The sequence below is a fragment of the Salminus brasiliensis genome, chromosome 6 (assembly GCF_030463535.1).
Source record: "Salminus brasiliensis chromosome 6, fSalBra1.hap2, whole genome shotgun sequence".
NCBI lineage: Eukaryota > Metazoa > Chordata > Actinopteri > Characiformes > Bryconidae > Salminus > Salminus brasiliensis.
In genome coordinates this window covers 2,409,906-2,436,704 of record NC_132883.1, presented here as the reverse complement: position 1 = coordinate 2,436,704, position 26,799 = coordinate 2,409,906, and the positions used below count along the sequence as shown (strand labels likewise).

Sequence of the window (26,799 nt, the reverse complement as noted above, 5' to 3'; positions counted from 1 at the left end):
GCCCCTAGCCTCGGTCAGTCTTTGTGCTTCAGCCCTCACCACGCTAGACCCTCACAGAGCTGCAGAACCGGCCCCGCTGCTGATCCGTGCTGACCGCTTTAAGCCAGGCGAGCGCAGAAAGGCGGCGTGACGTGGGCGCGCGTCCCGGCTCTCCCATTGGTCGCCCCGGCGGTCGCTCGGCGCGAGCCCGCCCCGGCTCCCAGCAGTCATGTTGAGTTGCGCGCGCGCTGTGAGGGGAGTTGAGTTGCGCGCGCAGGTCGGGATCCCTGACAGATGAATTGTTGAAAACAGGGGGAAAGGGAAACGGGCCATTCTCCCCGTGCAATAAAGCCACAGCAGCATGTTTCCTAAAGGCAAGAGCTCCGTGGTGCCATCGGACGGCCAGGCTCGGGAAAAGTAAGGCTTTATGTGTATCGAACCGTCGTGCTTGTGCTGTAGCTATGTGTGTGTGTGTGTGTGTGTGTGCATGCATGTATGTACGTGCGTGTGCGTGAGTGTGTGTGTGTGAGTGAGTGTTTTTTGGTGCCTTCGACGGAGCCCATTGTTAGAGCGGTGTAGGCTCGGCTGCATATGAAGCCAGGCTGGCTGCTGGAAGCCATCAGCACAGCGTTGAATCGAAAGTGGCCCTTCGCCATTCTTCTTCTTCTTGGCTCTCTTTTTGTTGTTTGCACGCCCATATCTCTGCTTAACCCGCAGCGCGAGCGTTTTGCCCACCTTTTGCTGTGCTTCCCCCTGCTTTCCCTGCTCCAGACCAGTTTCCTGTGGCCTGTGTTGATGCATCTGATGCATTTGTGTCCTAAATGGGTATCTAGATGAATGCATGCTAGTGTGTGTGTGTGTGTGTGTGTGTGTGTGTATATGTGTGTGTGTTGCATTTGAAACACAGCAGCATTGGGAGGGAGTGGGTTCTGTGGGTTCTCCTCTTTTGTGCTTGTTTTAGTGCTTTTCTACTTTTACTAAGCGCGTGCATGTGCTAGAACAGTGCATCATCTCCTTTCATCCCAATAGTAACCCCTGTTTTCTTCTTTTTTTAAATAAATTTATTTATTAATTTATTTCTTTTGTTTTGCCCCCCCCTCCTCCTCCCTCATGTTTTGCATGGGAGGGGTAGACCACCACAATGCCTGATGATAATTATCCTCCAATGCAGCCCACCCCCCAATGCAAGCCAGCTCTGGATGTGACTAGTTGTGCTCCCACTGTTTCTAATCTGCTGCTTTTCCTCCTCTGCAGGCTGGCTCTTTATGTTTACGAGTATTTGCTTCACATCGGTGCACAGAAGTCAGCTCAGACCTTTCTTTCGGAGGTGAGACTTGCATACTTGCATACTTGCACTCAGGACAGTCCGTCCTGCAGTGAACAGTGGTGTGTGTGTGTGTGTATGGTAGGCCCCTGAGCCTCCTGGCAGGCACTGGTAGAGTGCTAAAGCTTCTCTTACCACTCTGGTTGCAGATTCGATGGGAAAAGAACATCACTCTGGGAGATCCTCCAGGGTTCCTGCATTCGTGGTGGTGGTAAGTGGGCAGTGTGTGCGTTGGAGTGTTTAAAAGTATTTAACTTGTTGATTCGGGGGCCGGGGGGTCTAAGGATGCACCATATGAAGTGCATTGTGGAGTACACTGCTACTGTGCTGCTGTTGGATGAACCACAGCATTCAAGCTCCCAGAGAACATGAAGGAAAGTCAGGGGTTGGTTTGAAATCAGGGTGGTCTTGAATTCGATACAGCAGGAATAACTAGAGAAATGGGAATTGTGGACCAGTGATGATATTTTTTAAGATTTTTCCATATACATATCAGCTGACTGTGAAGGGTAAGTATTTCTAAAATGTAGAAATTGGGCCTAAACCCATTTGGATCCACACTAGAGAACTAGAACAGTAGCAGAGGGTTCTGGATGCTGTAAAATGCACAACATGCTGTTCTGTATCTCAGTAATCCAGCATTCTGCTCTTCTAATGTTCAATAAATATGTAGTCATCAATTACTTTGATATATTGGTCAAGTCCAAGTCAAGTTTTTAAAAATGCAATTAGCTGCTGATACTGATCTGATTTCAGGGTATATTTAAAATCAGTACCGTAAAAATGTAAATATTTCACTTTTCATTAAATTTTAAAGAAGCGATAGCCGACACACACACACACACACACACACACACACATGCTATATTCATACAGCCCTGGTTCACAGCTGGCTTGCAGATTGCAGACATCTGTGATCTCCTCTTATTCACAGAGGTTAATATTGAGAAGTTTGGGCTGTGCAGCGTGCTGTTTACTGTTGTAAGTGTACACGGTTGACCCGCTGGTCTCTTTCTGCCTTAGCGTGTTCTGGGATCTGTACTGTGCGGCCCCAGAGAGGAGGGACTCCTGTGAACACTCGAGTGAGGCCAAGGCCTTCCATGACTACGTGAGTATTCTGAGTGATTGGAGGTGTTTTCACCAGCTTTTACATGAACAGTGATTATTTTAATTAATTAATTAATTGATTGATTTATTTATTTATTTATTTATTTATTAATAGTCAGTTTCAGGGGTTGGATGTATTGTTGCCTTCATTCCGTGCAAACGCTGCTTAGCAAGTTTCATCGCCACCTTAGAAAAACCATGACTCTGTTGTTTTGGGTTCAATCCTGTTCCTTTTACACAAGCTGTATGTCGCCTAATATGAGGTTGGGAAACTGTTAGACTAGGTTTTTGCGTTTGGGTTTGGATTTTTTACTGCTGTGAATCGTAAATCAGCGTATTGTAAATTACAGCATCAATATGGGTCCAAATGTGATGTTCAGAGATGAAGTTCTGAACCTTTCTTTAATTATTGTTGCAATTATGTAATGAATCCATAGTTTGAGTGCATTAATGCCAGGTAACATGCTGTAGAAATCTGTTAAATTAATCCTCTGAATTAAACATATTATGATTATTGTTATTATTATTATTATTATTATTATTATTTTAGGCAATATGTACAATGGATGTTTTCACCATATAGTCAATTACTCTACACTCTTAAAAATAAGTGTTGCTCAAATGTGGGGTGAGTATAAAGAGAAGACAAAACACAGTATAAATAAATATTTATTTATTAAATATAAATAAATATTTAAGTTGTTAATTAAATTAAAAAACTAATTAAAGCCTGATTTAAAGGTTTTGCCGTCACCTTGATTTCTGAACTCTCAAAACTGCTTCTTGCGCAATAGCCAGTGCTGTAAAACTCTAACATTAGAATAAAGCCAGATAAACATAAAGTCAGGGGTCAGAATGTGCTGTTTGTCAGTAACTCTACTGGCCAATGTTGAAGAACACGGTTAGAAGAGCAGGGGTTCGGGGGCTGATCTCTGTATAAATGTGTATAAAAGAGTATTCTGGTGTTATGGTGTTTAGTAGAGTCTAAGATTGGAGGATCTTTCATTTTTAGTCTAGTTAAACTAGCTGAGGTTCTTCTTCAGTAAACGGTGAAGCTCTTCTGTAAGTCGCTCTGGAGAAGGAAGAGCGTCTGCTGAATGCCTTAAATGTAATGTAAATGTTCAATTCCACCAGCAGCTCACCTGATTTACTTTTAATGACGCACTTATAAGATAAACTAGGTGCTGGATGGCAACTGGAAATGCTGGCCTTCTTCCAGGAGAGCACTGGGAATTTAACACAGCAATCACAGTGGGTTGGTTGGTTGTGTATGTATATTTATTTATTTATTTGTGTATTAATCTCATGTTGCTGTTTTTGAGCAGATAAGCACTTACTGCCCTCAGAAATAGCTTCATATAGAGTTTCATTCCTTATAAAAGAGATATAAATAAATATATATAAATCATATATGTATAATGGTTTTATATATGTGTTTGTATGTATGTATATATAATGTGTGTGTGTGTGTGTGCTTTTTGTGAACAATCTTATTAACTGTGCTTATTAAATAGACTCCACTCTGCCTTATAGTATATTATATATTATACTGTAAAAAAAAAAGGCCAGATTTTCATATATTCATACACTGACCCGGCAGACTGTGATTGTTTAATGACCGCTCATCTCATAAAGCCACTGCTTGGGCTTGTTGACTCACTGCCCATAAAAGCCAACTCATGTAATTGAGCGGTTTTGTGTTGAGGCAGTAGAAAATGCTGCCACTTTCGGTATTAATGCCTCGGTCAGGACTTGCTGCTACTGATAAGCAGGAACGAGGACTAGAGCACGAACACCCCACCCAAACAGCCAAGCAGTGTGTTACCGTAATCTAGCTTCATGATCTAACTTGGGCCTACCCTCATTCAAGTCCAGTGAAAGTGAAGGTGCTACAAGTGGCTCACGGAGGAACCACCTTTACTTCCATAGAGTGCAATTATTATTTATTTATTTATTTATTTATTGTAACGGGGATGTGTGAAAGTGAAGGACCTTCCTTTACATTAAGTGAAGGTTCTTTAAACTTTATTATTATTATTATTATTATTATAAGGTTCATCACTTCTACTTAGAGCCGGGCAATATGACGATATTTTATCATATCGTGATTAAATTTAGTTATGGTGATAACAATATTCTTTTCTAATCATATGGAGGAGACTTAGTTAGTGTTAATAAACACTGATCAGCTGCAGGTTTCATTACTAACAGTGTGATTAGACTGAAGGGTTCATCAGATGAAGAGCAGCAGATGTAGAGTAGAAATCACTGTATTCAGTACAGGAGAGGATCTGAAGAGTAAAATGTATCGTGATGAATATCATGATGTAGTATTTTTAGCGTATCGCCCAGCCCTTATTATTAAGAGAACAGTCCTGAGTAGACTGAAGGGGTGGGGAGCTTCGTCCCTGAAGCGTGTCGTTCCTTCTGACCGCTGGGCTGAATGAAGGGGCTTGTATGAGGTGTGCGAGGAGGTCAATCAAGTGGGTGAATGAACTTAAACTGTTTATGCAAATGTGATTGATTGGGATTCGAGTGAGTGGAGGGAGGTTGTGTGAGGCGGGTTTGCTTCGAGGTGATGTCTGAGATTTCGGTTGGCTTGTTTGATTGGTCTGATCAGAAAGCACTTTTTAATATTATTATTTTTATTATTATTTATTTATTTATTTATTTTAAATATTGCAATGTTACAAATGCAAGCTCAGCTCAGTTTGAAAGTGTGTAAGTGTGTGTGTGTGTGGCGCTGATGGTATCTTCTATGGATGCTCATGGGATGCTAAATGGCTCACAGGCATTCAGTGAAGTTCTACTCTATATGGAGAACTCCACCGAAAGTATGTAGACACTTCCACACCTGTTGTTTTGTTGGTTTTCCTCATTTTAAGGGGGTTAATAGACCCTTCTTGGATGTCTTGGAACATTGCTGTGTGGAACATTGATTGTGTTCAGCTCTGGGAGCATCAGTGAGGTCCGGTTCTGGTTAGGGATGTACTGATCCGATATTGGGATTGCATATCGTTCCCGATATTAACAAAATTAGCTGGATCAGGTATCGGATAATTAGGCCGATCCATGGAACCGATCCTTTCGCTTTTGAATTTGTTGTCGAGACTGCACTAAATGTACAAATAAATTAATGACAAATGGCAGTTTAGTGCATTTATATCCGTGTTAATTTGTTATATTATAGAAAGTAATGTTGAAGTCAATCCTGATGCCTTAATATCGGATCGGTATCAGGTATCGACCGATATGCAAAGTTCATGTATCGGTATCAGAACTGAAAAAGCCGGATCGTTGCATCCCTAGTTCTGATGTATGATGGCTAGCCCTGCCACTGTAGACTCATCCTAAAGGTATCGGATGGAGCTCCGTCATCACTCCAGCCCAGTGCTGGGAGCTTTATACCCCCTCTAGCCCTTGCTAGCCCCCAGGCTAATGTTGATGCACTATATGGCCAAATGTTTGTGGACGCCTTTCAGTCGCTTTAGGTTGCAGCCTATTCTGGCACAGATGTGCAACTTGTCTTGGCCCTGTAGGGACGTAACATCATGCCTACTAATGCCAGGTGTGGGCTGGAGGGGTATAAAGCCCCCCAGCATTGAGCTGTGAAGGAACTGCCGTGTTCTCTGGAGTGATTATTGTGGTGGTGGTGGTGGTGGTCCATTCAATACTTTTGGGATGAGGTGAGGTGGTGAGGTGACACTCTTGTTGCTGAATGCAATCAAATCCTCACAGTAATTCTCCTCCAAAATATAGTAGAAAGTCTCCTTCTCTGGACAAAAGCAGGAGAATCTCTTTTTTAAAAATTGAATGCCCTTAAATTTAGATGAAGCCGTGGATGGTCAGGTATGCTTGACCAATGCTTTTGTCCATATAGGATATAGAGTACAGCCCAAATATATATATATATATATATATATTCCACCTCCAGCCCTGATTCTGTCCATAGACTGCTCCGTGTTTATAGATAGCAGTGTCAGAAACCACGTAAGCAATTACTGAACACAGCCTGTATTGATTTAAACCTGCCGTTAGCCTCCATGCTAATTGGTGGGGTATAAGCTTACATTCCTTGTTAGCTGCATTAGCCTTGTAGCACCATGTCCTCGCTAAAGAAGCCCAACTTCAGACAGCAAGCTTGTCTTGGCTGATCGACTACATTTAGGGGTTTAATTGTGGCGCAGGAATTCCTGACCTGGCCACGTTAGGCCTCACTGTTTGCTTTTGCTATCTGGGGGGGTTGTTTCCCTCTGTGGAAGCGTGTAGGGGTTTGATTTGGGTCTGCGTGGTGAGAAAAGGCCTGGTGTTGGCTCGGTCGTGCCTTTGTTCACGCTGTGGTGGGGGCAGTGGCTCTGAGCTTTGGGCTCCAGCTCTCTGGGGGAGGTGAAGGAGGGAGCGGGTGGGGGAGGAGGAGGAGGAGGAGCAGGCTGTGGCTGCAGTGCTTTAAACAGAAGCCATGTTGTCTTCATGCTGAGCCCCAGGGGCCCCCCTTCCTCCCTCCCTCCCTCTCTCCCTCAGGGGTGCGGTGGGCGGGGTTACAGCGTGATTGATGGCTGTCAGGAAGCTGGTGGGTAAGCAGGTTGAGGGGGAGGAGGGGAGATGCAGAGGCTTTAGAGAGGAGATGTAGATTCGTGGAGAAGACTGAGGGCAGCATTTTACACTAAGCTCTCGAAGCACAAAGGGTTCTTCAAGGGTTCTTTAGTAGTAAAGGCAGCGGTTCTGTTTGGAAAGAACCGTTGGGATATCTAAATGCTCCTTTCTGTGCTTGCTTATGATGGAAATCCTCTGGTAGAGGGTTCTTTGAGGACCTTTGTAGGGGTCTGCTATTGTTAGGAGTCCAGTAACTCTTACAGTGAAATCTAGAACCCTTTTTGCTTAGAGTCTAGTACCGGGCAGTGGATCCTCTATATTGTTTGGTGCAGGTTATTGATTTGTGGTTTTGTCTGTATTCATATAATATGTTCTAGGTCCTAATTTTGAATTGTTGGGTGCGTACCCAACCCCCCCCCCCTGTTGATGATGCAGCCTTGGTTCGGATCCCTTGGTTTGGCCCCGGGTGGTCTAGCTAAGGCGCTGTCATTGTGATCAGAGAGTCGCTGGTTCAAATCCTGATCACGTCGCTAGCCGGTGCGCCAGAGCCGGGTATACAGCGCTTCCCTCCATGCGCGTTGGTTGCCTGGTGATGTCACTTCAACGGCAGTTCGAAAAAGAGGTGTGGTTGGCTGCGCGTCTGTCGAAGGGGGCGTTGTATTTTGGTGGGGGGTGCGCAAATGGGCCTGTTCTATGGGTATCCATTTGGTTGAAAAGAGCCATATGTGCCTTTTTCTGTTCATTTGGGTTCTTATTTTCCCCAGTTTTAGTCATTTCCAATTCTCTAGCTAGCTAGGACTCCCAGTCACACCATACTACCATTACTGGGAGGGCAAGTCACCTGAAGCTCTTAACCATGGAGAACCATGGAGGAAGGTCCGTAAAGATCATGATGGCCTACCTAATAGGCTACTAAGGAAAGGGGTCCACTTCCGCTAGAAAGATGACCTTGATCAGGCCAACATCTTAAAAAAAATAGTGGTCACCAACCATCATGAGGCAGAAGATCCATGGAAAGGTCCATAGTCAGATCCGTCTAAGCTGAAAGTTAGCCGGCTTTTTGAGACCGGCCCAATGTCCAGCATGTGGACGCTGGTGATTGGTGAGGCAGGCCTTAGGAAAGCAATCCTCCAGCTAGTAGGACGGCTCAGCGCGCAGTGCTTGATACGACGGGCTGTTCTGTGGAGCAGCAGGTGAATCTGTGATGAGGACATTACCCACAGCGTGTAACAGCAGAGCAGATAAATGGTGGGATAAGGATAATAACAGTATGCAGTGAAGAGCAGGCGAGGGAGGGAAGAATTGCTGTGCAGTTGTCAGTCTAAATTGCGCCGGTGTGATCGCGAAGATCTCTGGATCTATGTTCTATGTGAAGAACCACCTGATATTAGCTGGGCCTGGGTTCTTCTGCTAGGGATCTCTCCCTGAATTTAGAATTTGATTTATTTTTTTTATAACAGATGATGGACAGTGTCTGATTTCTGAGGTAATGTTCCTTGTCCAGATACATAAAGCATCTTAAGATCTCTTACAGCATCATGTAGCCATTTTACCTCAAAATTAGAGAGTGCTGTAAACCGTGGTCTACAGTGTTTGCTAGCTCTACTGTGTGCCGATGCTCACCGTACTGGGCTGAGTGATGGATTCTCAGGGCGCTCTGTATGCGAGCCGTCCATGGTGCATCGTACAGCTTGATTTAGGGGGCGTGTCTGTGTGTCTTTGCTATGGTAATGATGGGAAAAGTTCGCCCTGTGCGGTTCGAAACGCCCAAAAGTCATGTACTGAGTCTCTTAATGAATCAGGGGTGTGTTTGTTTTGGGCGTAACGTGCAGTAATAAACCAATCAGCTAGTCTCTCACCATCCCTTTAAGAGCCAGGTGCGGTCAGACTGACCTTGGCGGGTTGATATTTCAGTGGTGTAAAGCATGGGGGGGGGTGTACGAGTGTCAGGCTGCACGCGCCTGTGTTGACAATTCACTGCCGAGATAGCAACGAACGTCTCACTGTTGACGAATGTCTGTCTGGGCTGTTTTCAGTCAGTGGGGCTCCTGCTGTGTTGTTTTCCGCTGCAGAGATACGTAACAATACTCCAGAAACTGACCTGAACACCCCTCGTTTCGAGACCACCGCTCCCATCAGCATAGAGATATTCACAAGCAGCGCTGCTGTTTAAACCACACAGGTGGAAGACGTGAAAATGGACAATAGCAATGAGCATCATGACGATTGGGCCTTCCAAGTGGAGTCCTAGATCTCTTAAGTAGGAGGTGTGTCCAACTGGGTCAGTAAAATTAAAGACATATCTGCAGATTGCATTTATTTGGCCGAAAATCGCCCAATACCGTTCGTCTGACTGTAACGGGGAAGAACGGCGTCTCCGTCATTCCCACTCCGGGCCGGAACGCTGCTGCTGCTACTGCACTATGGAGCTTTGGTGGTGGAGCTGCAGGAGGAGAACCTCTCTCCAGAACTGCTGCTGTGTAACGCTGCAGAACCCATAGAGTCATATTAGTGTAAAATCCTGTAGTATTACTCTACCACCTCAGCCCACATGCTGCTCCACCTTCAGATCAAGCTTCTGGAGCTTCTCTCAGCTTGTCCAGAAATGCATGTGTACATCTGTCCATAAGCATGACTTGTATTTACAGCAGTGGGGTAAAAGTGAATTACTCTCCCAAACTGTAGGGGGAGCCCTACCCTTTTTTATATTAATTAAATTTTTTTTTTAAATAAACGGACACCTCCAAAGAAAGCAAACCTCCACCTTAAGCTTTGGAAAGATTGAGCACAGTCCTTTATCGGGACGCGTGTTTTAAGATCCGCACCGCATAGCCATGCTTCACCTGCAGATTTGCAGCTCCTGCCACTGGGAGTTGTCATTATTACAGTGGATCTTTAGCGTAGCACAACCTCGCTGTTGTAAATCCCTCACCATATTCCCTCAGTTCAGTGAAACCTCTGAGGAATTTTATGCACCGTGCTTAAATAATTCCCGTGGGTCGGGGGGAAAATCCCTTAGGGTTTATACTTAAGAGAAAAGCCCGAGGGGTGTTATGTAACCAGGCTCTGGCCCTGACAGTTACTCATGGTGTGGCGTCTTCTGGGTGCTTCAGACGGTGTGGAGCAGTTTACAATTCACCCGAAGTCGAACGTGAAGATGGGAATCAGGGCTCAAATCGTGAAAAACGAAATGTGTGAATAATGTAAGTTATAACGCAAGCCAATCAGAACAGGGGTCATTTACATATGTCTCCTACAGATGCTGTAGCTTAAAAAAAAAAAAAAAAGGCTGTGTAATTCTTAGGGTTTAAGAGGGGTTGAGAAATGGTTGCATAGACATGGATTATAAAATTTATCACATTTCTGGTCGGTGTGTATCTGGTGCACGGCTATATAAGCATATTAGCTGAAGCTCTTATCCAGAGCGACTTACAGGGTTACTCGTATTACAGAGGTGGCCAGAGTAGTGTTCTGAGTCTTGCCCAAGGACTAGCCCAGCATAGTCAACCAGACCGGGAATTGAACCCTGGTCTTCTACATGGTGTGAAAGCTCACTGACTGGTAATAGTGTTACCCGTTGTACCGCACTTATTATTATTATTATTATTATTATTATTATTAGTAGTAGTAGTAGTATTATTTTAAAGTATTAATATTTATTTATTTCGAATTAATATTATTTATTTATTTATTATTTGGTTTAAATTATTATTTATTAGTAGTATTATTTATTTGTAATTATTTTTATTTATGATTATTATTTTATTTATGATCATTATTTAGTTGTAAATTATATTTTTAAATATTTGCATGTATTATTTATTATTATTATTTTTATTTATATTTAAACGAACATTTTCCTTCCAGTATCTTGGCTTATTTTTTTAGGCTGTCCAGGTAAAGTAGCTCTTCAGTGCTTTCTGTTTATCCATGGTAATGTAAGCATGAGTTTGCCTACTGGATTGTGGTTCTACTGGACTGAGCGTCCCGGCCCCACCCTCTCCGCCTGAGATATTTCACACTGCTCCTTCACAGGCCACACACACACACACACACACACACACACACACACACACACCTCGTGCTGAGATGTGACCTGGTGCTGTAGGCATCCACTGCTGACCCAGGATCAGCTCAGATTGATGGTCCATGCTGTGGATGGCATTAACACACTTGGTGCAATTTATTTATTATAACCGGATGATCAAGAGGTTGACTGTCATGCAAAAACTGAATGAAAAAAATCTCAATTTAGTTGGCTGTTTTTGTCCATAATGTGAATCTGGCAGTTGTTCGTTTATATTGTATTATAATTTAATGATTAATGGAGCAGTAGAAATGCTCCTAAATGACCGCTGCTGTTTTTCTTTTTTTTTTCTTTTCTTTTTTTTGTCTGTTTTAGTAACCGTGACGATTTACATGTTTTGAACCCTACTGCAAATCTAGTTGGTCAGCTAGTATGATATGTTTGGTGTCTGAAGCTCCATGTTTATGGAAAACAGTGTGTGTGTGCTTTGTAGGTGGTGGTTCAATGCTAATTGGCCGCAGACAGTACCTGAGTAGCCATGCTAATTTGGTTTACCCCTGGTGTTGTTGTTCCAGTGATGACCAGTGTAAAGTCATGGTGAAGATCACCATCATGGCCAGATCCAGAGAGCTCTCAGAGGCCTTCAGAAAGAAGGGTGGAGATGTTGTAGAGGAGTCTGTAGATGGAAGGGGTTTAAACAGATCTCAGAACAGTTAGAGATCAGCTGCTGTTCCACTGTCCACTAAATCATCTACAAGTGGAACAGCTGACCAGCATGACCAGGTCAGGACGTCTCAGCAAGTTCAGCCCAACAGCAGAAGCACAATTTGAGTAAAGAAGCCTCCTCCAGCAGTCCTGAGATCACGGCCGTCAGGGTAGCAGGTGGCACCTTTACACACGTTACACTGCCGGAAGGAGCAGAATCAGGTGTGTGTGAGCGGGGAAGCGTTCAGCAGTGCACGGCTGTGGCTCTCCGAAGCTGGATTTGAGTTCCAGGGCGTCAGCTGTGCTCCTACAGCAGCGTCTGAGTGGCAGGGCTGATTTAGGATCATGTTACTTCCAGTCTGCGCTGATCACAACACGACCACGAGAACTGATCCAGGCAGAGCGCTCTGACGGCCAGGAGCACTATGAAGCCCAGCAGCTCCGCCGGGTTTCCTCCTTCCCTTTTCCCTGTGAGAGATTGGCGTCCTGCTGGGCTCTGAAATCACAGGGACGGAGTTTAATGCGGTGTCTGAATAATGGTGTTTACAGCAGAACCTTATTTAAGGAGATGAGAAATGGCTGTTTTGTACTGTAGGGGATTCTAATGTGATGCTAATGTAGAAAACAAGCAGTTTCAGCCAGAGCAGACGACGGCTCGGTGTTTCCCTCAGAGGACCGCTGGAGTGGTGTTGGGTTATTTTTTATTATTATTTATATATTTTTTTTATACATACATGCATACATTCATGCATAACGTGTGTGTGTGTGTGTGTGTGTGTGATTATTTATATATATATATATATATATATATATATATATATATATATATATATATATATATATATATATATATATATATATATATATATAATTTAAAAACATTTATTTTCTTTATATATTGTCTCAATTTTATTTTGCTTATTCATGTTTGTTTGTGTGGGACAGATGGATATTATATACAGTAACTTCATCAAACAGAGCTGAGTTAGCTGAATCTGCAGACTGCAAACCGCATAAAGTCCCAACAGTGATGTGAAAGACTAGTGGAGAGCCGGCCGAGACATGAGAGCTGTGATTGGCCGTCGAGGTTATTTCAGCATGGTGATTTCTGAATGCTCTCAGAGTTCAGATATTAGCACTGTGATGTTTGAATTTCAATAATAACTTTTTTACATTATTATCATCATTTATTAGCATTTTTGAGCAGATGTCATTTCTGCAAATAAAGAAATGCTCTAAATAGTAAATATTTTTATTTGGAATTGAGGGGAAATGTTGTCCATGGGTTATGAAATACAACGAAATGTCAATTTCTCTTAAACACATTGCACAGTAAAACCCGAGAAACCACCCTACATTTTTTTCTTTCTCCTGGGCTTTAAATAAACAAACAAACAAAATAATAATAATAATAATTATTATTATTATTATTATTATTTTGTTTGTTTGTTTATTTAAAGCCCTATTTTTCTTCCCAGTTTTAGCCAATTACTCAGCCTACTTGTTCGTACTTTAGCCCATCACATATAACCCTGGGAGGGTGAGGACTGCCACTTCCCCTCCGACACACGGGCAACCAGCCACCGCCTCTCTTCCAACTGCCTGACTTTGTCTTTTTTACAGCCTCTTCATCTTTGTCTTCCTCTTTTTTTAGTCCGTTATCTTCATTTCTACTCCTGTTCGCCTCCATCATCATCGTCATCATCGCTTCTTTATCTTCTTTAGCTTCTCATGATTCTTCATCTTCTCCACGGCTTCTTCTTTCTCTTTGCCTGTTTGTCTTTATTCTTATTTTCTTCTCCTTCATGTTCTTTTGTTTTTCCATTTCATTTCCTCTTCCTTCATGCTGCCCTTCATCTGTAGACGTTTGGCAGACTGACAGACAGACTGAGTGGCCCCAAACACCCCCCTAACATCACAACCCCTTTATGAACTCTTTAGGGTGAAAAGACCCAGTCATTCAAGTGTGTGTATGCCCGTAACATAAGCCCCACCCCTCTATGCACAGTTTACTCTGATAGGCTGCACCCATCAGAGAGGCATATCACACACTGATGGCCTGTTATTTCAAATTGTACAGATTCCTCTACCCTGTTAATAATGTCTGTGTGTCTGTGTTCCCTCTCCCCAGAGCGCAGCAGCAGCCCCCAGTCCAGTGCTTGGGAACATGCCCCCCGGTGAGGGGATGCCAGGTGGTCCCATGCCCCCTGGATTCTTCCAGGTTAGACCTAATTTCCACACTGCTTCCATGCTTGATGGTTCGGAGAGGAGCACTGACTGGTTCCCCTGTAAATCCGTGTGTCTGTACTGGTGCTGTGTTTCACCACATGTGCAGCGACGCCAGTGAGGTCCCGTGTTTCGAGCCGTCCACCGAAGCTTTGCTTTGGTCTCTGTTTGAGTGTCCCCCTGTTTCCCCACTTCTTCACTCAGCCGTGCTGCACCTGGTGTGTGTGTGTGTGTGTGTGTGTGTGTGTGTGTGTGTGTGTGTGTGTGTGTGTGTGTGTGCTCCTGCAGTTCTGTGTTTTTCTGCATTTTATTTGTGTTTATTTTGCTCTTTAAATATAATGCCTAACGCCTCCTCTTCCTCCCACTCCTCCTCCTCTCTCATTTCTCTCTCTCTCTCATTTCTCTCTCTCTCTCTCTCTCTCTCTCTCTCTCTCTCTCTCTCTGTCTGTCTGTCTGTCTGTCTGTCTGTCTGTCTGTCTCTCTCTCTCTCTGGGTCTCTCGCTCTGTGTCTCTGCCCCTATCCCTCTCTGTCTCCCTCTCTGGGTCTTGCTCTCTCTCTGTGTGTCTCTGTATCTCTCTCGCTCTCTCTGCGTCTCTCTATCTCCTGTCTCTCTCTTGCGCTCTGTATCTCTCTCGCTCTCTCTCTCTCTCTCTCCCCTCAGGGCCCACCCGGCTCGCAGTCCTCTCCTCATGCTCAGCCTCCTAACAGCATGATGGGACCTCACGGCCAGGTAGCACTCCTCCCCAGCACACTCCGCACACTCCTCCCCAGCACACGCCTGCCTCTGCTCACTCCCTTTGCACTTATTTTTCTCCTCTCTCTCTCTCTCTGTATCCCTCCACACCACCCCTGATCTGGGGACTACTTTTCTGAAAGCACTGTCAGTAGTTTGTACGGGCTATAGGCAGAGTGAGCGATGACTGATATTTGCGTACCCCACTGTGTACCCCATCTGAAGACGTCTAGTGGCTGCGTTCGCTGATTCTTGCGGACGATAATTCCAGATAAAGTAGGTCCAATAGGATACGGAGCCACTGATGTACGGATGGGTGATGAGGGGTGACCAGTGTTGGTCGATGACCCTCTTTACTGCAGTTAATCCAGTCAGCCAGCCACACACACACTTCCTGGGATCCTCCTTTAATGTAGCATCTTGAGTCATCATTAAGCAAATGAAGCTCAGGGTCCATGGGGACGTGTGACTTAATCAGTGGAGAGAGAGAGAAATTCAACCACCTCCTCCCAAAAGGGATAGACTTCTGGGCAGTCCCACATTTATATGCATTTATAAAAGTGCCCAACGTCCCATGTGGACAGGGCGTACAGTAGGGGGTTGGTCTTGAACCCATTACATGCCTGGGAGTCAGATGAGCTCTGTGGGGTTATGGGACTACCCAAAGGCATTAGTCCATGCCGTTTTCCCCAGCTTACCCCTCTGATACATGGTTCTGCCCATTCTACATATTTATACTATACTTACTATAAATAAAAGATACTGTTCTTCTGGAAGCCTCATTGATCCAGCTAATTACTTGGTGGCATTTACAGTCTGAAGCCCAGTCAGTTTTGCCTAATTGCTAAAAATGATGTTTAATTTTATGGTATCTGACCTAATAAAGACCCAGAGTTACATGGGGGAGGAGGTCCCCCCTCCGCCTCCATTGCTGTTACAATTTCAGAAATGCAATGCCTATTTAAGAAAGTAGGGCTGGGCGATAAGACGATATTTTAGCATATCATGATATATTTTGTTATTGTGGTACAATATGCTTATCTAAGCATATCAAGAATATCATCAGTGCTTAAAGAACACTGACCAACTGCGAACAGTGTAATTAGCCTCGTTTAATTAGATAAAGTGCAGCCAATTATGAGTAAATATCACTGCTCTAACTACGGGAGAGTATTTGAATTTGAATAAGTTTCTAAGAATGTGTTTCTACTGATGCATTTCGTCCGCAATCATGTGCATCACGATAAATATTGTGTATTGTGAAAAGGTTTTTAAATATCGTGATATGATATTTTTAACATATCGCCCACCCCTACAAGATGGCACTGATATGTACATAACCTCAGCTCTAGGCTAGAATGCTGAAGGTTGGGTGAGTGCTCATATTTTCCTGCACGGACTGGAGCGTGAACATCACGCCACATCAGACTCCTGCTTTAGGAAAAAAACAGGGAAGTTTTGACTCCCCATGATATGGGCCCCTCTAGATGGTCTCAGGTCTACAGTGCTTTCAGGAAACTGGGCCCTGAATGGTTTGCTGGGTGACAGGACTGTTATAGTAACACACAGTAACAGTAATGCGCTCTACGTTTACAAGACGTAGGGTGTATTTACGTGGTTTTGACTAAAGTAAGGAGGAAATAATAATAATAATAATAATAGAAATGCAAGTCTCCATGTTAACAGAACTGCCTGTCTATTGTAGCCCTTTATGTCGCCTCGTTTCGGTGGAGGACCAAGACCCCCGATCAGAATGGGCAACCAGGTGAGTTTTTATTATTATAAGCAGCAAAGCCTCAGCAGTCCAATAGCGCTGTGGGTGGGAGTGTCTTATGAGTATGTGATGATATTTATTAAAAATTAAATATCTGCATTTTCTTCATTAAATATTACAGAAATAAGTTTATTATAAATATTATTTCTATAATTCTGATCCAGTAGGTCCCCATTTCTGCAGTGCCCTCGATTCGCATATCAGTATATCCCTAACAAGTGCGTGAATGCCGCTAGTGGCATATGTTAACCCTCGCAGTTGGAACTGACCACAACGGTGGGCAGCAACTTAACCTTCAATCAGCAGCTTCAGGAACAGGCTGAAGCTCCACTGACCTTAACAGGTGGAGAACAGCGTCTCCGTCATTCCCACTCCAGGCCGGAGCGCTGCTGCTGCTACTGCACTACATGGAGGTTTGGTGGTGGAGCTGCAGGAGGAGAACCTCTCTCCAGAACTGCTGCTGTGTAACGCTGCAGAACCCATAGAGTCATATTAGTGTAGAATCCTGTAGTATTACTCCACCGCCTCTACAGCCCACATGCTGCTCCACCTTCAGATCAAGCTTCTGGAGCTTCTCTCAGCTTGTCCAGAAAAGCATGTTGTTTTGAGGGGGCGCTTAAAGCCATTTCCAATGCAAATCCTACCCGCTTCCACATTCCTGCACACTACCTATCCAATTGTTTCCCTTTTTTCTGCAGCCTCCAGGGGGCGTTCCTGCAGCGCAGCCCATGCTCCCCAACATGGACCCCAGACTACAGGGTGAGCACGGCTTTAAAGCTTTACACTTTCAGCAGTTGCACTTTACAAAGAGACCCAAAAAGAGTTACAGACGCTGCACGCCTTCCTCTTTTATTTTACCTGTTCCAAGCCGAGCACCTTTACCTGGGTGGCTTCTGAAGTACCTTCACACCCCAAAAGCTCTGTCCAAAGACCCTGAACATAAGACGGAGGAAGCTGCCGTCACTCTGCTCCTTTCATCAGCCGTTCTTTTGTATTCACTCTGACTGATCTTTATTCCCCTGTGCTTTTGAAGGGCCGATGCAGAGGATGAATGTTCCAAGAGGGATGGGACCGATGGGCCCTGGACCCCAGGTAATGCCACCTGTGCCCATATTATAAGCTACAACAGTTTTGGACCCTGGTCCATTACAAACACACCTGGAGCAGGTAATGTGGGGAGTCCAGGGGGAATGTCCCTCAGCTCGTTTTCTATTGGACAGACCTGACTTTGGACTGTCTTTGAGTACCTGCCTGCCTCAGGTGTGTTGGAGGCTGTAACTGGTCACTGGCTGAGGTTCAGTGGAAATTTATGGGGGGTCCATTGTCATAGCTGGAGTGTGATTTGTGTGGGATTTGTTTACGTATTTATTATTTTTTTTTTTTATGTCTTTATATTTATGTTAATGTAATGTTTAATTGCATTTGCAGAATTTTGGAGGTGGGATGAGACCCCCACACAACTCCATGGGTCCCGGAATGCCAGGAGTCGCCATGTGAGTCCGCTTTCATTCATTTATTCATTTATTTATTTATTTATGCTTGTTTTATGATGCACAACAACAACAGATGACAACACAAAAAAACAATAATATTGAAATTAAAAATAGTGTGTGTGTGTGTGTGTGTGTATTGAAGACTTTAAACCTTTTACATGAACAATGTTACTGTTCAGAGTCAAGTTTTTTTTATTATTATTATTATTTTTTTTTTTAGGGGTCCTGGAAACGGCAGGCCACCGTGGCCTAATCCGAACGCCAACAACGTGAGTCAGCTTTTATATCTGCTCAAATAATATTGTTTTTCCATATTAATACAGTTTTAAAATGTATTTATTATGGTTGTGTTTCCATAACAGTTTTTGTACAGTACTGTAAGACTAGACTATAAAAACTCAACTGTTTATTCTCAGATGCCGTATTCCTCGCCTTCTCCTGGCGCATACGGGGTAAGTACAACCCCCTCACCTATCCTGAGAGACACAGCTTAAAGAAATATGTCCAACCGGCCCAAACAAGCCCATATAAATATGTATATACAGTCATATGTGAATATTATGATCACTGCTGGTGTGAAATGAGCTCCACCCATTAGGTCAGCTCCACTGTCCATATAGTGACAGTGTGTAGCTCTATAATCCAGACTGTATCCATCAGTTTCTCTTCAGACTCTGATATCAGCCTCCTTTTCCCCCTGTTTGTTGCTCAGTAGTCAGGACCACAGAGCAGGCTGTAGTATTTGGGTGGTGGGTCAGTCGTTCTCAGCACTGCAGTGACACTGACTGACTGACGTGCTGGTGGCGAGTGTGTTAGCAGTGTGTGTTGTGGAGCAGTGCTGCTGGAGTGTTTAAACACTGTGTCTGTCTGTCCACTCACTGTCCACTCTCTATTAAACACTCCAGCAGCACTGCATTGTCTGTTCCACTACACACGCACTACCAACTCACTCGCCACCAGCATGTCAGTCAGCGTCACCGCAGTGCTGAGAATGACTGACTGACTGACTGACCCACCATCCAAATACTACCCACCTGCTCTGTGGTGGTCAGTCCTGTGGGGTCCTGACCGTTGAAGAACAGACCGGGTGAAAGGAGGCTGATTTCAGAGTCTGCAGAGAAATAGATGGATACAGTCTGGATTATAGAGCTACACACTGCCCCTGTATGAGAAGTGGATCTGATGGCTTGATGATGAGTTCATTTAAAACGAGGGGTGGTCATAATCTTTTGATATGACCACCCCTCACGCAAGCGCTGCTTTCTTAATGCATTAAAATCCTCACTTTATTTGTCTGTGTAAAGAAGCTCTGATCTAACCTCAGGTTGTTCCCTATAGGGACCACAAGGAGGGGGACCCCCTGGCACTCCTGGAATTGTCCCAAGCCCTGCAGGTCTGGATCCCTCCCAATTCCGTGTCGTTGTTAGTAGCTTATCGACGCTAATCAGCCATGAACTGCAGGCCTGATTTAACCCCTTTTGTGTTGTTCCTCCAGACTCCAACAACTCCAGTGAAAACCTGTACACCATGATGAACTCAGGAGGAGGCGGCCGGACTAATGTGAGTTCAAGTGCTTTAATTACCTGATTCATTCAGTCAGGAGCACAGAGCTGGGAACTCGCTGCAATGCTGTTGACTGGTTTCTGTTGGTACACTCTTATTTGTTGACATTATATAATATTATATTATATAATAGAATATGCTTTTCGCTTATGGTTAGGAAATCTGAGTTGTTGGGTTTTTTTCTACAGTGTATTTGGGTATCTGGGGCTTTATTATTATTATTATTATTATTATTAAGAAGAAAAAGCCTACAAATTGCCTGGTGCTTTTTATAGATGAAATTTGTTATGATTAACAGTAGTGGATAATTATTATAATATTTATTATTATAATAACAGTAGTAACAGTAGTGGATAATGTAGTAATAATTATAATAATATCCAAGACTGTTGTTAATCATAATAATAACAACAACTTTACTCTATAAAAGCACCAGTTATCCAAATACACTGCATAAAGTTTGCAAGTTTCTTAATAACAATAATAATAATAATAATAGAAATTCTTCTTATTATTGTTGTTGTTATTGGACTTAGTGGTGGTTGTGGTTGTTGTGTTAACAATAGTAGTGGTGGTGGTGTTGGTTGTAATAATAAAACAAAGCCTGCAAACGTTTATTCTTTATACAGTGTCTTTGGGTACCTGGTGCTTTTATAGATTAGATTAGATATTTTTTAAGTAGTGATGATGATTATTATTATTATGATGATGATGATGATTATTATTATTCCAAATGCACACAGACACAATGACATGGATTATTAAGCTCATTAAGCTCCATCACAAAACCAAATAAGCAAACTTCACCAACCAGGTCTTAACTGATCAAACACATGTGGGTTAAGGGGGGAGTGAGCAGGTAAGGGCCGTGTTCTGGTCTATAAGTACGTCTGCCAGCAGAGCCAGGTCCTCTTCTAAATCTCCTCTGCCTCTGTGTAACATTTGGCCTTTACTAATGATTCTCTGCTTTCTCTCTTCTGTGAAGTTCCCAATAGGCCCGGGCTCAGAGGGCCCTCTAGGGGCCATGGCTGGAATGGACCCAATGCATATGAACGGAGGCAAGTCTTTTCTGTAACTCTTTGGAGTCACTGATTAGGGGTCACTGATTAGGGGTCACTGATTAGGGGTCTACAAATTGTGTTTTAACGCTTCTAGGCACACAGTCTGTTTTAATGCGTGAGAATCCAGCCTGAGAGTGAACACGTCCTTTGTAGGTCATTAAGATGGTCATCGCAGGCCTGGGCTCGTGTGACCGTTTGCTATTTTTCTTGTTCTAGGTTCTGGAGACTTGGACGGACTTCCAAAGGTGAGCAGAGCTGCCTTGAAATTATACAGATGTTACAGTTACAGTTACTGGTTACGTTTGCTTTGTGAGCTATACTGATGAAGATCTCTCTGTGCTTTGTGCAGAATTCCCCCAACAATATGAGCAACATGAGCAACAATATGGGAACCCCCAGAGATGATGATGCTGGAGGCAGCTACTACACTCCTTCCAGAATGAGAATGTGAGCGCACGTAAACTTTGTTAATTTGGTGACTTTCTCGTGTGTGTGGTTTATATGACTGGCTTAACTGTACTAATCTAGCTCAGGACAACATGCTGTTGCACTTCTTATCTTAATTATTATATATTGACTAGAATGACCCTACAATTGGGGAAATTACATGGTCAACAAATCTCTCACCTCATGTAAGCTGCGGTACAGCGACACCTGCAGGTATTCTTTGCAGTGAACTTGCCTTGTTTGCCGAATCCAGGTGAACGTCGTCCCTGCCTGAACTATTTTTTACACCAATCAGCATCATTTTTTTTTATTTATTTATTTTTTGGTAAAAATCCAACACCTCTGATCCAACAGTTGTAGTTCCTCTCATCTTCAGGAAGTTTGTGGACGCCTCTTCTAAAGAGTGCATTCAGCTACTTTAAGCTGCACTACCAATAAAATAGGACTCTCCCATTGGCACCATGCTGCTTAATAATGCCAGGCGTGGGCTAGCAGAGGGGTATAAAGCCCACCAGCATTGAGGAGCTGTGGAGCAGTGGAAGAACTGTGTTCTCTGGAATGATAGTGGTGATGCTGGTGGAGCTCCATCCAGTACTTTTAGGATGAGTTTGGGTTTAGGTGGGGTGGTCATCATCCCACATCCTGACCTCACAGGCTCTGAGTGGTGCAGTGCACTAAAGTGCTGCCACTGTGCTGCCTGCCTTCAGCAGCCGGAGCCAAGAGGGCATAATTGGCCTTGCTCTCTTGGGGGTGGAGATGATCACTCTTGGTTTGATGTTGGTCAGCAAAGGTGTGTTTTAGCTGTTGTGCCGGACCTATCAGACCTTAGATCTGTCTCTTTCGTCCCGAGTGCGTTGGCTGCCTAGCGGGGCATTGCAAGTGATTGGGGGAGTTCTCATGGGGGGGGGGTGGCCTTTCCAGATTGGACGCCCATGATTTTCAGAAGAAATGATGAATGAGCAGGTGTCTCATACTTTTGTCCATATGGAGCACTCCTGAACTGCTGGTGCTCATTTCCTGTGTGTAATTCCCTCTCTCTCTCTCTCTCTCTCTATCTCTCTCTCTCTCTCTCTCTCTCTTCTCTCTCTCTCTCTCTCTCTCTCTCTCTCTCATCTCTCTCTCTCTCTCTCTCTCTCTCTCTCTCTCTCTCTCTCTCTCTCTCTCTCTCTCTCTCTCTCTCTCTCTCTCTCTCTCTCTCTCTCTGCAGCAATACTCTCCCTCCATGACCATGAGTGTGTGATCTGATTCTTTGCCCTGGGGAAAACACTCACAGTTGGCCATCCATTACAGACACGGAGAAACATGTACAGGATCCTCGAGGCCGCGTGCAACTGCCTCTGCTTTCACCAGTGGTCTCCTGCAAGATCACTGATTTTTGATTATTACTTTTTATTATAAACAAACATCTTCTCCTACCCCACCCCCATCTTCTTCCTCCTCTTCTTCATCCTCCTCCCCACGCCTTCTGAGATCAGACAGGAAATCCAAACGTGACACGAACTCCTGGAACAGTTGTCCTTTTTTATTGATTTAATTTGTTTTGGTTTATATTTTATTTAAAAATTTTTTTGGTCTCTTTCTCCTCCAAGGCCAACTTTGTAAAAGAAGGAGCATTATTATGGTTCTGACCCGATCGCTGGATGTTTTAGACGCTAAAAAAAGAAACAAAAAAACAAACGAAAAAAAGGAAAAAGCATCATTTCACCTTTCTTCAGCCAGTCTGCCATCTTCAGCATGGTTTACGTGTTGCGTAACGTCCTCACGATCTTTTCGACACTGAACTCTCATACGTGGCCTTGATCTCGCCGTTGCATTTTTTTAAAAAAAAATTTAATTTAATTATTTTTTATTGCCTTTTAAGCATCTGTTTTACTTTTTGGGTTTCCTCTATCCAGCAAAACGCGTCCGAGAGAAGAATCCGGCCTTTCTGAAGGGAAGGCTCACAGCTGTTCTATTAAATCCTTTCACTCTGTTCTTCTAGTTTAGTTTCTTATTATTTTTTTATTATTATTGTTTCGTGTTTTTGATGTTTTTTGGCAAGTATTATAAGCAGCTGCTTTCATGGAATTGACTTTGAGCTCCACACTGAGGAAAGAACGAGAAAGCAGCCCTTTCCTTTCAGTTTTTTTTTTTTTTTAATATCATATTTTTATTATTTTTCCTGCACTGATTCCATTTGCATCGCTCTCGAACTGCTGTCTCAAACCCTTTTCTCTGAAACTCTGAATAATTCATCGGTCCAATCAGAGCTGGACGAGGAAACTACCTACGAGTGATGGACTCTGAGAAACCTCCAAACACTCGCCTCTTTGTCTCTCCCACTGATGTGTTTGGCCATTTGTAGCATCGATTACTTGTTATGCTGAATTTGTGATGGTATACAGTACCCATATCACCTTGTTTATTATTTTATTAGGGTTTATTATTATTTTATGTTTTTTTTTTATTATTATTATTTTTTAAATCACTACCATGTGCCTCAATTTGTTTTATTTTGAATAACGGTCTGATATTTTATCGATAATGGTTCCGAAAGGCCTGCCATTCAAAGTTGTAGCTTCACCCCCGCCCCACCCCGAAGGAAGGTGCTGGTGTGAAACCAGACCCGGTAATAGTGTTCAGATTTTGCTTTGTGTTAGGCTTCGCTGGAGGGGCGCCAGACTCACTCATATTACAGGTAGAATCGTAAGTTATTCTATTTATACAGACCTTTTTGGTAATGGTTCTACATTTAGAAGTTGTTTTACACTGCTTTTGTTAGCTTGTACATCATACTTTGGGCAAAAATGCTTGTTTATATATTGACAACTAAATTATTTGGCTCCTTTCTGGCTGTTTTTGTGTCCTGTTTTTCCATGCGTGGTTCGTACGTGTAAATGCTGTACAGAAAAAAAGCCGAGTGGCTGGAGTTCATCTGGGAGGTTCAGCCCGATCTTTCCGGGTCCGATTTTATGTGCTTTTTTAATTTTATTTTATTTTTTATTTTCTCCAGGGGCAGGTCCGGTCATTAGCCAGCGCCTGGTGGAATTACATGTTAGTGTAAATACACGTCCTGTAAAGCGAACACCCCCCTTCTGCACATTTTAACACACTGCTGTTTATCTGAGAATAAATCAATGTGGCATGTTTCATATGTTATGTTCTATTTTTCCAGTATGTTTAAATTCAGCAAATAAATTCAGACAAAATCGTGTCTAAAATGTGCAGAAAATACCAGATTTAACTTTGTTTCCATAATTTCTTTTTTTTTTTTTTTAGTTTTTATTTTTATGTTTCAAGGTCTACATACACTGAGTATGAACATGGAGCCCCTGGCAATATTGGGATTTTAATTATATATATATATTTTTAAAATAAACTTTTATTTACTGGGGCAGGATGAATGACAGCATATAGAGGTGGGCAGTTATTTATTTTATTTATTTAATTGTTATTTTTTTAATAAGCATATCCCTGGTATTTAAAGGCATTTTCATGATATTGGTGATATGTTCACACACAAAATGCAGCAGTAGTGGCCAATTCTTAAAACCTGTTAAAATGACACTATTATGTAATGACCCGTGCAGTGGTCAGTGTTCTTTCAGCCCTTGTGAACGCTGATTTATACAGGAAAGTATACTGCCGATCACAGTAGCTAAGTTTGTTACAGTACAATTCAAATATCTGTTCATAGAGGTTTTCTAAAATAGACAGGGGGTCAACAAATATACAAACAGGGTCAGAAATAGCCATACATCAACTTGAGGTGTTTCCAAACTAGCATTTTTCATACCATCTCTTCTCAGAGAGTTTGGTACGCTTGGTCAAGTGTGAAAGCTTTTGGTTATTTATTATTATTATTATTATTATTACAAAAATAATAATAATAATAAATAATAATAAAAAAGCCGGGGAACCGAGCCCTGGCCCTCCTAGAAACCAGTGGTATGGGGGTTCATTTCAAGCGGACAGGTGTGGAAGCTATTCACTCCCAGCACTCTGTGTGACGTTGTGATTGGTTTATTTGGTCACGTGACTCGTTCAGCAGCTTCAGATTATCGCCTGCCAGGTAAAAACCTACTCCTACCCAATTTTACAAAAATCTGTGCAAAAATTTATCCACGGCTCAAAAGGAATTCTCTCTCTGCGTGAAAACAAACCTGCTGTTGTAATAAGCCCCTCCCCGAAATGAGCCCAGAACCGGTCTTGGGTGCCGACCTGTGTATCCAGGACAAGTGTGTGTGGGGGGGGGTTATTACTTCAGTGGTGCTGAAAGATCCAAAATGTCTAAACTTGCCGAACACCTCTTTATTTGCGGTTAGTGATCATGATGGACTACAGCCTGTAGCTTCTCAGTGCCCACATGCAAAAACAGGCTTTGTTTGATGGCACTCATTGGATTGGCGAACACATCCGGTACAATGGGAACGTCCAAGCAGCTCAGGGATGATCTGAGTCCTTTCTAAACAACTGCAGATTCCAAGATCCTCAGTTCAGACCATGCTGTGCAAGTACAAGTTATTAGGAGGTGTAGCCACTTTGGTCTGGAAGGTCTGGAAGAAGCCTGGATGGTCAGGAACACCGTAGGAACCATCAAGGCACTGATCTGACGTGAACTGGAAGCTGCTGGAGCACCAGCATCACCGTTTGCGGTCAAGCCAGTTTCACGCCACCATGGACTGAGAAGCTGCCGTCCAGGAAAGAAGCCCCTGCTTCACAATTGACCCCTTCAAGCTCAGCGGAACCACATGAACCAAGAAAAATCCTTCTGGAGAAAAGTTTGAGGGTCAGATAAGACCAGGCCACTCTGGCCACAGCGACCAGAAATACGTTTGGAGGTGTTGGAACCTAAGGACGTTGTACCAGCTGTTAAGCATGATGGTGGTAGCATCATGCACTGTGGCTGTTTTGCTGATAGATTGTGCTAAGTGGGTTCAGGGTAACTTCAAACCATTGGTTGACACAATTGGGTGTTTGTCCGAGAAGCTCTGAAGCAGGTGGAAGGCTGGTGAGCTAGATGTGCTACTGCTGTGGAAGGTCCACTGAGGGTGGTTATTATGGTTGTGGTCATTAAGTGATGCGGATGGTCAGCAACAATACTCAAGCAGGCTGTGGCATTCAAGCGATGTGTGCCAAGAAACCCCACCAACCAAAACACCACCACCTCCAGCCTGGACTGTTGACATGAGGCAGGTTAGGTCAGTGGATTAGGTCAAGCTGTTGGTGCCAGATTCATTCCTCAGCAGGAATCCAGGTTCATCTGTCCAGGCTTCAACTGTGTCCAGCGTTGGTGAGCCTGTGCTGAGCCACTGCAGCCTCAGCTTTCTGGTCTTGGCTGACAGTAGTGGGACCTGACCTGGTCTTCTGCTGTTGTAGCTCATCCATCCTCCTCCAGGTTGGACGTGGTGTTGTTCATCTGAGTTACTGTAGCCTCTGACCATTCTCTGTTGACCTCTCTCACCAATTTAAGAGAACTGCCCCTCACTGGACGTGTGTCCTTCATTACTCTGAGTAAACTCAACAGACTGTTGTGCTGACCTGGTCATGGACGAGAGTCGTGATGTGCTGATTGTTTCAGGCAGACCTGAGAATTGTCCACTTTCCCAAAAAATATCTGGTCAAAGGTGGTTACATGGTAAGAAACTGATGATGAAAATGATGAAAAGGGCACGAGGTAGAACAAGGTTGACAGAGGCACAGTGACCAGTGCGTGGAAGTGAGTACACAGTGGGTGTTTCTAATAAAGTGGACTCAGGTCTGTGGATTTTCAGGTCTTTGCAGAAC

The 26,799-nt window shown here is 43.5% G+C and overlaps 1 protein-coding gene across 2 annotated transcripts; it reads left to right on the top strand.

Moving 5' to 3' along the window:
- Positions 1–238: 238 nt before the first annotated feature.
- On the top strand, positions 239–24,244 carry ssbp3b (single stranded DNA binding protein 3b). Of its 2 annotated transcripts, XM_072681306.1 has the most exons (18): positions 239–396; positions 1,234–1,306; positions 1,453–1,514; positions 2,327–2,411; positions 13,867–13,956; positions 14,624–14,692; positions 16,401–16,460; positions 17,168–17,228; positions 17,503–17,561; positions 17,898–17,962; positions 18,183–18,231; positions 18,379–18,414; positions 19,301–19,355; positions 19,458–19,522; positions 20,511–20,583; positions 20,803–20,831; positions 20,936–21,033; positions 22,241–24,244. In XM_072681306.1, exons 1-18 carry the CDS (start codon positions 341–343, stop codon positions 22,257–22,259), a joined length of 1,104 nt encoding a protein of 367 aa, XP_072537407.1. In that variant the 5' UTR covers positions 239–340; the 3' UTR covers positions 22,260–24,244. The 2 variants fall into 2 exon arrangements, with proteins under 2 accessions (XP_072537407.1, XP_072537408.1); XM_072681307.1 differs by lacking the exon at positions 14,624–14,692.
- The last annotated feature ends 2,555 nt before the right edge of the window (positions 24,245–26,799 follow it).